This window comes from Truncatella angustata (assembly GCF_020726525.1).
Source record: "Truncatella angustata strain MPI-SDFR-AT-0073 chromosome Unknown BKA67scaffold_4, whole genome shotgun sequence".
Taxonomy (NCBI): Eukaryota; Fungi; Ascomycota; class Sordariomycetes; order Amphisphaeriales; family Sporocadaceae; genus Truncatella; species Truncatella angustata.
In genome coordinates, this window is record NW_025763384.1 from 552,419 (window position 1) to 564,971 (window position 12,553).

At 50.6% G+C, this 12,553-nt stretch overlaps 3 protein-coding genes across 3 annotated transcripts; 2 read left to right on the forward strand and 1 right to left on the reverse strand.

Moving 5' to 3' along the window:
• Nucleotides 1-1,892: 1,892 nt before the first annotated feature.
• Nucleotides 1,893-3,903, forward strand: BKA67DRAFT_517347 (N-terminal binuclear Zn cluster-containing/DNA binding domain-containing protein; the record flags this gene model as incomplete). Its single annotated transcript, XM_046097894.1, is given in 4 exon segments — nucleotides 1,893-1,985; nucleotides 2,058-2,984; nucleotides 3,039-3,361; nucleotides 3,375-3,903. 4 exon segments carry the CDS (start codon nucleotides 1,893-1,895, stop codon nucleotides 3,901-3,903), a joined length of 1,872 nt encoding a protein of 623 aa, XP_045958136.1.
• Nucleotides 3,904-5,526: 1,623 nt separating this feature from the next.
• Nucleotides 5,527-7,748, forward strand: BKA67DRAFT_517666 (P-loop containing nucleoside triphosphate hydrolase protein; the record flags this gene model as incomplete). The annotated part of the gene is made up of 6 exons (XM_046097925.1): nucleotides 5,527-5,728; nucleotides 5,786-6,026; nucleotides 6,078-6,876; nucleotides 6,950-7,103; nucleotides 7,160-7,440; nucleotides 7,500-7,748. The coding sequence occupies 6 exons, from the start codon at nucleotides 5,527-5,529 to the stop codon at nucleotides 7,746-7,748; spliced, it is 1,926 nt and encodes a 641-aa protein (XP_045958137.1).
• A 1,665-nt stretch (nucleotides 7,749-9,413) lies between these two features.
• BKA67DRAFT_645674 (uncharacterized protein) lies at nucleotides 9,414-12,492 on the reverse strand (the record flags this gene model as incomplete). The annotated part of the gene is made up of 6 exons (XM_046105887.1): nucleotides 9,414-10,313; nucleotides 10,375-10,651; nucleotides 10,742-11,420; nucleotides 11,493-11,911; nucleotides 12,065-12,229; nucleotides 12,464-12,492. 6 exons carry the CDS (start codon nucleotides 12,490-12,492, stop codon nucleotides 9,414-9,416), a joined length of 2,469 nt encoding a protein of 822 aa, XP_045958138.1.
• Nucleotides 12,493-12,553: the final 61 nt, after the last annotated feature.

A 12,553-nucleotide genomic window follows, 5' to 3' on the forward strand; every position in this document is an offset into this window, starting at 1 on the left:
GTGTCGGTGCTCTAAACTTGGTCATGCAGACACTGTCCGAGCCTGCGACAGGATATATCGGAGTGTCCGTGAGATTTTGAAAACTCGTGTGACGGTATCGTCACGACTATTGATCACTGTACGACGCTGATGCTGCATGAAGGCTACGGATAATTTCTCATGCAGGGACGGGATTTCTACCACCCCCTAGCATATATACAGACAATGCCAACTGGCTGCCAGCCGTTTCCCACAATGTGCAATTGTTCCCTGTACAGAAAGTTCAAGCTCACACAGCTTTCAATGCTGCATCAAAGTGACACTGCAAAATCGAAAGGGACGTGATGTACTAAATGGTGCGTGCGGTTCCTTTGCTTGTGTGATTGGCGATACCCGAGGCTGGTAAGGATAATCAATGGCTCTGATCCAGTTCAGCATATCGCCCCAAACCCGACACAAAAGTTAACACAAAGGTCCCGCCGTGGCGCCTCCAACAGCGGGGCGGAGGCTTCTTCGGCCGGGCGCTTGCGACTAGCCTGACAAATGCTGTTAGTCTAGTTGTTTTTTAGATTGTTCCTAGCCGTTAGTTATCATAAGGACAATGGGAAAAAATGAATCCCCCGTGCCGATAACAGAATTGTGTCTATTCCTGGAAAGAGGATGGAAAAGGAGTGCTGTACATAATACTATACTATTAATATCAGCTTTCAGCTCTACCAGCGATCTGCATACAGCTGTCCTCTCAGCAGCACGAGCCTGCACGATCCGCTCGCTTAGGGTTGGCACATCGATCCTACAGGGACGTTATACTAATGTACCTAGCTACAGTTGTAGCTTAGATTATCTCTATGTATTCTGGCAAACCTTCAGATCTCCTGACACCTGACTCGGGGGCAAACATTCGTGGAGAGTGCTGTATAGGTCTCAGGTGACGCGGATAAGTTCAGCAAATATCGTTGCCCCTGCATATTCCCACATGGTTCGAAGTATGGCGATCCTATTCGATCAGATCTCGGAATGGTAGACCAAATATTCCGCTGAATCCCTGTACTGATTTTCGGTAGGCTCGGCCTCATCCCAGCACTAGGACACTACGACTGTGGGTGCCACACAATAAGCAATCCAAAAGCTCGCCAGGTAGCATCAAATTTTACGACAAGTTTCGATCGTCCTCGAAATACCTGATATGTGCCACTCGGCAGAGTTCAGACGGGACGGCCCCCTTGCTTCCAGCGCACGTTAGTGGCTGCCTTATCTAACAACCTTTGAGACAACCATTGCGATATCCACACAGCTTCGTACTTTGAACGACCGGAAGGCATCCATCCAGCTGAGATCCATGCCCCAGAGTCGACGCGATTGGTGTGCTGTTTGGCGTTCACTCACTGTGCTGAACGAGCTGAGATCCCCTGATCTGCGTCCGTGGGGTTCAAGACTCCAAGGTCATATACTGGTGGCAGGGCTTGACAAGGGTGACCCTGTAAGCTATTGTGACCGATCAAGGCTGTTCTTGTTGTTGTCGTTGGGCTCTTCTAGGGGCGTGGGCGAGGAACGAAAAGAAGGTTTGCTGGCTATCTTGACCCCGCGGCCTCCAAAAAAGCCCGAACTCGAACTGGGTCTGCATCTGCATGTGCCGGCAACATTTACATCGCAGCACACGCGCACCTCGCACCACCCCGAGTCTAAAGCATTTCCATCTCTAACTTCGTGCACTATCTATTACCCAGATATATGGACACTAATTGCACCTTTGATTAACGACGCTTCTCCCATGCAACCCACTCAGTATGAACCACTCGCCTGATTATACTCGTATGGGCCACAATATACCACCAATCGGCCCACCTCAGATGTACACTAATGGCGTGAATGGAGAACTTCCGCCCGAGCCTCTACGCGCCGCGCCGCCGACCATGGCTTCATCAACGGCTGCCGTAACAGCGACACCAGCAAGCGCCGAGCTGAAGCCGTCAGCGGCAACTGTTCCTGCTGCTTGTTTAGCTTGTGTGAGTTGCAATTCGTTCAACTTTGGCTTGTTCACCTAGAAAGTATGCCTGATTAACATTTCACCATGAAAGCGCTCCAAACATCTGAAGTGTGATGGCGGGAATCCATGCTCCCGATGCCACACGAGCGAAACATTTTGTCAATATGTCGCTTCGCGGCGTGGTTACAAGGGTCCCAGAAGAAACACCGCGCAGAACCCGAACAAGCGCCATGCTTCTGATTCAAGCTCACCTACATCCAATGGCAGCGGCGAATCTTGCCCAATGTTACTGGGTGCAAGTGTCTCGACACCAGCAGCGCCAAGTCTGGCGATGTTCAATTCTGCTATGGGCATCCCGGAGACGCCTTTCTCGGCGTTGAGCGCCACGCCTGGCCCATCTGGCATGCAGCTATATAGACAACAACCATATATCGACGCGAACGGAGTTTTGGTTGAGATTAATCCACACAAAGCTCCCCAAAGCATACCTGATCGATGCATTGACTCGTTCTATTTTCATTTCTACCCCGGTCATCCGGCTGTTCTGCCAAAAGAGCATTTACTGCGAATGGCGAAAGGGGGAAACCTGGATCACCTACTAGCAGCAATGAGATGGGCAGGTTCACTGTATTTCGAAGTAGGCCCTGCTCGTGCTACCTATTTTGAGGAAGCCATGCGATTGGCCTACGCGCCAGAGGTTCCAAAAGATGGCTTCCTCATCCAGGCCATGTTGATCTTGTTGGTTGCCTTGGACGGTAGCTGCCAGCAAGAAAGGGCCAGAGAACTTCTTGGGGATATAGAGCGCATCGCTATCGAAATTGGGCTTTTCCAGAGATCATATGCGACGAACAATGGACAAGGTAACCCGATGCTCGAAGAGAGCTGGCGACGAACATGGTGGGACCTGTTCGTTGTGGATGGCATGGTTGCCGGCGTCCATCGGCAAACCAACTTTCTGCTCTTCGACATAGTGGCTGATGCGGGATTGCCCTGTGAAGAGCACCAATATCTCTCAGGAGTGAGTACACCCTCCCCGATAGTCTCTACTATTTGTACTGATTCAAAGTGACAGTCAATTCCACGGCCGCTCTTCCTTGAAGACTTTGATGACCAGATTTTCAGTGGAGAGGAGTACCAGTTCTCATCGTTCGCATACCGCGTTGCATCCATGAGGAATCTTGGGCGCATGATGCGGCTCCCAGAGAGTGTGTTTCCGGGAGACGACAATGTCAACCGAATGGAATCACATCTCTCTAATTGGCGTATGCATTTGCCAGCCTCTAAGAAGGACTGTCTGGACAAAGACATGAAATTAGATGAGATGATGTTCCAGGCCTGGATGATCAACCATGCGCAAGTCCCTCTACTATCCAACGAATGTATCGCTGCTGACAAGTTATTCTTGTAGTTGTTCAATCATGCTACATCAGCCACTTTCCCAGCTGGACTCTTCCCCGGCCCGAGATGTGACTTCCTGTGCACCGTATCAGATGGTCCGCAGTGGCGATGGTTTCAACGCGCACACGCGCCACATTGTCACGGCCGCCTCGGAGATCAGTAAAATGGTAACCTATTCCGTGCCGATCACATGCCATACGCACTTTTTTACTTGCGTACTGACCATGTCCTCGATTGTGCATCTAAGCAAATGGGCGCTCTGGTTCGTCAATAACGACGACGATCTTCGGCAACTGATTCGTCTTAACATCGGTGCCCTCAACAAATTGAGCACAGTATGGTCCGCGGCAGCAAGGGCATCGGGCCAAGTCAGAGGTGTAGCCCAGGAGATCTACCGCTCAAAGAAGGCCGCACAACAGACCAACGCCCAATTCTACGTTGGCTTCACGCAGGATGAGATCATCAGCAGCATGGCTGCGGACGAAACTATCATGAGCGAGATCAACACAATGCTTCAGCCGACTACTACCATCGCGTAAGCAGTGGGGCGCTACTCAGTATTGGTACCTGGCTTGTCTAGTCTCGTCAAGCTATTGAAGTTCCCAATCGAAGACAAAAAGATTTCATTGAGTATCGGAAATAATCGGACCCTCATGGGCTGAGTGCAGTGTACTGTAGTCTGCTACGGCGTTCGGCATTACGTGACAAGGGGTACACATGTCACTTATTTTAATGGCTGGAAAGTGCACACAAAAGGAATCACGTGCTGGCATAATGGATAGTGGCCGGGTAGAGCAAAAAGTCGACAGGTGCATAGATTTGGTCTTACCAATTGTGGGCTTTACATGTCAGTTTTATGAGCATTTTAGGATAATGTACTATCGTACAGAACCCTCTGTCTGCCTTTAGTTTCGGTCCTGCTGCTGCTATCCCTTTTTGAATTTCCTGATTGATGGTGAATCTGTAGCTGCAAGGGGCCAGCCCAAGCAGACACACAGCGAGAGCCCTGGCCAACGCCTCGGGCGCCGAACGACAGGGCTCCGCGATCAGCAATAAAGGTAAGAGGCTGAAGTAAGTTTATAGGTGACATGAGGCGCACTCTTTAGAGTTCGCCGATGACATGCACCCAGCGAAGTTACCTCGGACGGCTGTTTCCTAGCGCTCGCCTTGTAAGGACGTTGGGGCAAGGTTGGCGTGGTCAGCGGGATTTAGATTGTGTCATGGCTGGGCTTCTGCTGCATGGTCTAGCGACCGCGCCTAGCGTTTGGGGTGATGTGATGCGCGCTGGAGCTTACTTAAGGTTGTGGCTAAAACTGGAACCCGTTCACCACATTTGGAGATTTGTCCTCACCATGGGTCGGTGCTAGGTGTTTGCGAAAAATTATTTGATTGAACGTCGACACACTGCGTCATATGGCCATCTGAGGCTTGTTTTGGCGTGAGGTAACCAAGTGAGTGGCCAGGCAATAATCATTGTGGCGGTCTTCCAGACTGGATTTGGAGAGGGATTGAGGGCTTGCATGCCATAGGTAACGTATTCTATGACTACGGAATTTAAAAAAAAACATGACCACCACTTACTAATCCGATTACGATGACCCTTGCGCATGGTTTAGTTACTAGAAGAACTTGTTATAGGCCTGAAATGCCTAGGATTGTAGAGGATTGCCGTTCATTTCGGCCTCCACTATATCTATGAAGAGGGCTATCGGCGAGCACAGTCCCCGCATTATCGGCTCGCCGACTATGCTAACCTAACCCTTCCGGGGATCTACAGGCAGCCCATTCCACCCATAGCGGCAGATCTATGCGCTTGGGATGGGAGGAAATGTAACGTCTCTAACGCTGACTAGATAAGCGGCACTCGCGCGTGATGATGTGTTATGTCAGCTCGCTTACAGCTGACCTGAGTGATATCGGGGACCTGTCACGTCCAATGGGGGGAAAAATGAAATGAGAGGAATCCGCCTACGAGTGCTGGCGATAGCCTTGGCGATTCCTCGGGCAGGAAAATATAAAACTGCAGTCTGTATGTACTGCACATCAATTCTTCAGTAAAAATCATAACGTTCCTCACACCGGAGGTCCTGAGCGCATTAAGGTTGTTGGTTCTACACAGTCCTATTGATATTGCTTCACAAATCATTGGATAAGCTACAACTATGTTTTCCAACACTCTTGAGGAGATATACGACGGTACCAAAGGCACTGATCTCTATGATATCGAGCAAGGTGTGGATGCCCACATCCTGAATACCTCCGTCGAGAGCATTTCGTGGCAGGATGTGACGGTTTCCGTGAAGGATAGAGCTACGAAATCACAAAAAAATATTGTTGAAGATGTTGGCGGCATTGTCCGAGCCGGTCAGTCTCGTTCATATGAAAACAAGAATCCAAGCCCCGAGCTAACAAGTATGCTAGGCCAATTGTGCGCGATCATGGGGCCATCTGGGTGTGGCAAAACGACACTGTTGAATATACTCGCACATCGAGATGCCAATACACAAAACACAAACGGATCTGTACTTATCAATGGCTCAAAGGTGCCTATGCCCAAGTTTCGAGAAATAAGTTGTTTTGTGGAACAGGAGGATGCTCTGATAGGATCGCTCACTGTCAGAGAGACACTGGAGTTCGCCTCTCGCCTCTCCACGGCTTCGAGGTATGCTAATGGTCAGCAACGCTTTTTGTGATTTGCACTGACTAAAAGCAGTTCCCTTCCGTTAAAGGAACGAGAGGCCCGTATCGATGGTCTCCTAGACGCCTTCGGCCTGCGTGAGCAGAGCAACACAATCATCGGAACCCCTATACGGAAAGGCATAAGCGGCGGTCAGAAGAGACGCGTGGGCGTCGCAAGTCAACTCATCACAAGTCCGAAAATCCTGTTCCTGGACGAACCAACTAGCGGCCTCGACTCTGCTGCAAGCTGGGAAGTGGTCAACTACTTGAAAATGGTCGCCAGACGCAACAATTTGATCGTCATTGCTAGCATCCATCAGCCTTCTGCCTCAACTTTCCATCTCTTCGATAAGCTTCTGCTCCTTTCCCAGGGCAAGACACATTACTTTGGTTCAGTCAGTCATGTTGCCGGGCACTATACGCAAGCCGGACAGCCGATTCCGCTACACACAAACGTAGCCGAATACCTGCTCGAGCTCGTCAATACAGACTTTGCTCTTGACAAAACTTCGGCACAGCACAAGGTCGAACACCTGCAGAATGCCTGGGAAAGGTCGGCCGGGCGTGCTGCAGTGGACGCTGAGATCGTGCAGGTACGAATCGATGGGAAGGATGATGACGGTCAGCGGTTGTTCGATTATGCACGACAGAAGCCAAACATGTTGGGCATTATACTGACCCTCCTGCATCGGTCCTTTATCAAAAGCTATCGCGATGTCGTGGCTTATGGCATACGCGTAGCCATGTACTTTGGCCTCGCAGTCATGATGGGGACGGTATGGCTACGACTGGGCACAGATCAGTCGTCAATCATACCTATTACTAATGGAATTGTAAGTACAGTCCTAAAAAAACTGCACATACTATGATTTATACAATAGTATAAAAAAAACTAACTTTCGGAAGTTCTTCGGTTCTGCGTTCATGTCATTCATGGCAGTTGCCTACGTACCAGCTTTCCTCGAAGACCGCCAACAGTATGTCAAGGAGCATCTCAACGGTCTATACGGCGCTACCGAGCTGATGATTGCGAATTTCCTGATCGGAATACCCTACCTATGTCAGTACTCTCCTTTTCCACACTTGTGTCTCTCAGCCGTGACTAACATCCAGCAGTCATCATTTCCGTGATCTTCTCGGTGATCTCCTATTGGCTCTCGAATTTCCGGCCAGACGCAGCGGCATTCTTCACTTACCTCATGTGGCTATTTCTCGATCTACTCGCAGCGGAGTCCCTGGTAGTCCTGATGACCTCGTTGTTCCCATCTTTCGTCATCTCGCTGGCCCTGGTCGCGTTTGCCAACGGCCTTTGGATGAGCGTTGGGGGTTTCCTCGTGTCTCCCAACATTCTCAACGTTTTCTACAAATATGTGTTTCACTACTGGGATTATCAGAAAGTAAGTCGCGGCCGTTGCATGTCATACTTGGCGTACAAATGTTGATTTCCGTGTTGCAGTGGGTCTTTGAGGGTATGATGGTCAACGAGTTTGCCCAAAGAACGTACGAGTGTGCCCGCGATGCTACCGGAGGGTGCCACTGCATGTTCGAAAGCGAGCTTGAAGACCAGTGTTTGATACAGGGCCAGGCCGTCCTGGATTCGTATGGATACGAGAGCGGACATCTAGGGCGTAATGTGGGGATAATGATGGCCATCGTTGTCGGTTACCGAATCGCCGCATGGCTTGTCTTGATTCTGAGGAGGTGATGAAATCACAACACGGCAGACTACACATGAAGGCTAATTTCCGGGTTAGCATAATAATCAAGGAGCGCTCACAGCCCATATAGATTGAAATACGGATTACTGCACATAGATAGATTAAAATCATAGAAAAATCTTGTATTCAAAACAAAAGACCAACTTGTGCTGTGAGATCGCGAATCTATTGCTCCATTATTCACGATAAAGCGTAATCCATGGCGGCATTCTTGCTCCTTACATTTATCATTTAAGCACCAAACAATCATGTATTATTCCGCAGTGTTGATTAATTATTATGAGAGTGAACATTTAAATTCTTCAGAAGTTATTACGTCTGAATTGCCCAGAAGTAGGTGGGCATCTCAAAGTACCCGAAAACGCCAAGGCCTGAAGAATGAAGGTCGGCCTCGAGGTGGCAAATCTTTGCACTGCAATTTTAATCCTCACCAGGGGCATAAGAGAGCAGGGCTAGCCTCCGCCATTTCAGAGATATGGGGCATAATTTCTAGTCGAACATACCAGCATTTATAGTATTTCGAAGCAGCTTCAACGCCATGGTTCCTTTCCACCACTGCTGCCGTCACACACGCTGGGGTCGTTAAATATATGTCCGGTGGTATCATTTCACACTGGTTAAACTGCCACATGGGCTACAGGAAGATCAACGTCTGCACCGAAATCAACTACTGCTTGGACCCAAATGCTCACTTTCCAGCTCCCTCGCTAATTTTATTACCTTACCGCAGCTCATATTTACTCAAGGCTCCGTAAGTGGACTCCGATGCGCTGCCTCCCAGATTATGAAGTTCGACGCTGGCATCTGTGCCGTGCATGAGCAAAGCAAGCACAAGACGCAATGTTTTCTATACTGACTGCCCCAAAAGGGGGCGGTAGAAACTCATCTTCCACCAGTCAGACTATGCGAGATAGCCTATGATGTCAGGGGGATGACGAGGCGCAGGTCAACCAGCACCTTCGAAGTCACACCTTATGCCGTTTGCCAATTACATGAACAGTCACACAATACCGCCATTAGGCTTCAGTACCCAGCCGAAAAGTTTGCCGCGGTTTTCATTCAAGTAGCTATCAACGCAGTCGCGTGCCATTCTTGTTAACACCACTTTGGAAGTCACGCTTTCCCTTCCGCTTTTGATGTGATATAAAGTGTTCGTCTACGGAAACTTGAATAGCCTTGCTACTCTGACGGTACTCGGCTCTACGTATAACCAAGGGGCCATAAGAATAACCATGGCCGGTGTTCCAGAGCTTTCTTCGGCAAGAACAAAGCCCTTGACCGGACATGTTTCGGAAAGAGTATGATAGTCTCCAGCTCGACTTCTGTTATCCTCGTAAACGGACTGACCAACACCAGTCCGCTGAATGATGATATGCCATGTGTTTCTTACATATCAGATGGGATGCCACGCCTTTTGTGCAAAATTGGGACGAGAGTTTCAGACTTGCCTTCAACATGCCATAGCGGTCAGTGTTTTTTTCTTTTTTTCTTTTTTCATAAACTAGGGTCTCTTCAAGAGAGCTCAATAATAAAATTTATCACTCGAGAGACGATCTTGAGAGATATCCAAAACATTTGGTTCAAGACTTTTGTGCAGGTTTTCACACGAGCAACATCTTTGACGCCTCCCCGCCGCCGTTTCACTAGCCTCACTACTTGTGATAAAAGGTATCGTGCCTCCTCCCCTCGGGATCGGCCACCGATGTATCCGTGCCCAACTCCTGCGGCCCGTGCCCGCCGCTCCCAAACATAGTCGTATCTTCCACTCTGCTGGCAGAATACGAATCCCTAAGGGGGCCCCCGAGGGGGCTCGGCCAGCCGCCCTCGCTCCCATACTTGGCGGGATCCGAGGTCGTCGAGTGCGGACTCACGAGCGCGGGGCTCGAACCACCGGCGCTTCCCAGGCTGACCACGGAATGCAGCGCTACCGGCGGCTCGCCGTACATCTCCCTGGCCCCCGAGTCATGCACCGTACCCGGCAGCTCGACGGGGTGGTTCGGCATGGGGGCCTGTGCGAACGGTGGGGCGGGCCACGCATGGTTCACCCCATACGCACTCGGCGTGGCGGGTGTGTGGTTACTCGACCCGGGGCTCCACATAGCGGCGGAGCGGATGGGCACCACGCTCGACGTGGCCGGCGTGACCTGCTCTGGGCTGTTCTTGCGCTTCTGGCGGCGGCGGAAGCAGAACCACAGACCGGCCAGCAGAGCGATGAGCGCCACGGCGGCGCCGACTGAGATGCCGGCTATGGCACCGCTCGAGAGCGAGGAAGACGGAGGCGCGGCGCCTGGTGAGACTTGTCGGGTTGGGGCGCGTGCTGGAGCGGTGTACTTTCGGTATATAAGGACTTTAAGGTCGGGCTCATCGAATCCGGCGTCCGGGGCGGTTTTGGTTGCTGCGCCTTGGGCATTGCCGCCGATGACGTTCGTAATTATGGAAGGGACGACGTAGGTGGTGATATTCGGTTGATACAGAAACCACTGCGCTTTGATTAGGACACAAAAACATGTTGGACTGGTCATGGTGATGGTAATCTTGGCCATATAATGGTTCTGCGCAATGACATCATGGTATATTTGGCATCATAGAAGCGTTGAAAGGGGAAGCGCTTACCGGGCTCTTGTCCGCATTCTGCTCTCCCATGTCAAGGTTATGGCTGCCGAATTGTGGTTGCGCATCGCAATCTACATCATCCAATGGAAAGCTACCCCCGATGATGATCATCTGTGACCGGTCGATAACATTGCATGATAATGAGTTGTGCGGGTACTGGTTGCCGACTGTGCTGTTTGGATACATCTTGATCCAAGTAAAAGAAGGCATCGACAGAATATAGACATCATCATATCCTGAAGTGTAGCCGGGCATACCTAAGCCACCGTAAAGGTAGCTGCATTTGTGTTAGACTTCCATCTTGAGGGGGCGTTTAACACGTGTAAGATCACAAAGGGAAGCAAAGATCGCGTGGGCAGTTCCTTACACGTTGTAGCTGCTTTGATCCTCCGCCCAGGTGACACCGGCACAAAAGCGTGCTCTGCTGCCGGGGACGTTTCCGTTGGCAGCCTGTTTATACCATCGAGAGGTAGCCATATCGAACACAAAGATCTCGTCCATCGGCTGGCCAATGATAGTTCCGTTTCCCGGATCTTGGATCCCACCAAAATAGACCAGCAGCCCCTTGTCGCTGGCAGGCAAGTAAACCATGGCGCCCTCTGCTCTTCCAACGTTGTCTGGGCCGGTGATATTTTCCCACTGGTTCCCATCCATATCATAGTGGATCAATCCTGTGGTTGCCATCCGCGAACCAGCCCATCCCGGGTCGCTCGCGTTGCTCAACCACCCTCCATAGTAGAAGGCATCGCCCAGTTCAGAGATGGAGACACCGGCACCGTAAGAAACCCCACTGACGATGCTTTGGGGTATATCGTCGAGAGTTGTCCAATAATTGTTAAGGGTATCGAAAGAGTAAAGTGAAAGGTCGTTAGAAGGTGTTTGGAAGTACTCCCCACCAAACAGATAGAAGTTCTTGTTTACGTTATCGGCCCAGAGGATCCCGCCATTGACAGTCGGAATGGTAGCATTTTTGGACAAATTGCTATAGAGCTGTGGCATGCCACCCGACCCAATATGGTCGAGGTCATGATACGATAGGAAGGTGTCTGAGATATATCAGTATCGGAAATCTCTAGTAATGCTGTCGCTCACAGATCAAGGGTCTGGAATGGACATACTCGTGTAGTTCGTCGGGTTACTCGGCAAGGGAGCATAGTTGATGAAACCGCCATCGATGTATAACTTCCTGTCGATGACGGCCGTCTGATGACCGAATCTTCTACAAAAGTTTGTGACCGGATCTCGCTGAGCCAGCGATGGAACTGAAAACAGGAATACCAAGACGAACAATGCACCCAAAAGATGTGAGGTTGTCGCAGAACAGGGTTTGTGAATCCTAAATGAAGTGATGCTAGAGGCGACAGCGGTGGAGCTGTATTTCCATTGCAACCAGCCCAGGTCGACAGCCCTTCTCCGTCTTGGCCGGCACGACAATGGCATCATGAGGAAAGGCAATGGGAGTTGGGCATAGTTGTATGCAGGCGACTCGACAACGACACGAATGTAAAACTCGTGTGAGACAAGTCTGGGGTCGTCCCTCTAAAGAATCACAACAGCCTCACGACATGACAGGTAGACGGCGTGCACCTCGAGAGGGAAGTGAACGATCTGGGCCCAGATATCGGGAACCTGCCCTGACTACACAGTAGGCTGCCTGGACCCCATCAGCTGCAGCTGTCTAGCAGCGTACTGGCTCTTCACCGATCGCGAAAGCCTTCGAGCCCCGCAAACAGCTCTGCGCTCCATTATCCGACCAGTCCTAGATGCTGATAACCTCGTGTCAGACTTTGCAAGGGCCGGGGCCAGGGCTGAGAACCCAGGACGATGATTGGCACGTAAGCGCTCCGGCAGAGGTCTACATCCAAGCCAGGTGAGCCCACAAACATATGTACATTACATGTACCACGATAATGCGTGAGGTGGACGGTTGTGCTGATGGCTCAGGAGGAGATACATGTATGCGAGTCGGGTCATAAGCACGAGTGCTTCCGCTAGGATATCTGCATGCATTGGTCTGGAAGCTAGGACGTACTAGGCGAACCAAGATGACGGACGGTGCCCTTAGTAATGATTCTATGCGGCCACCTACCGCAGACTTGGCCAATCATCACATAGCATGATCTGGTTGAAGTCTTCAGCTCAGCGTGGCTCAAGGACTCGGCACGATATTACTTGTTAC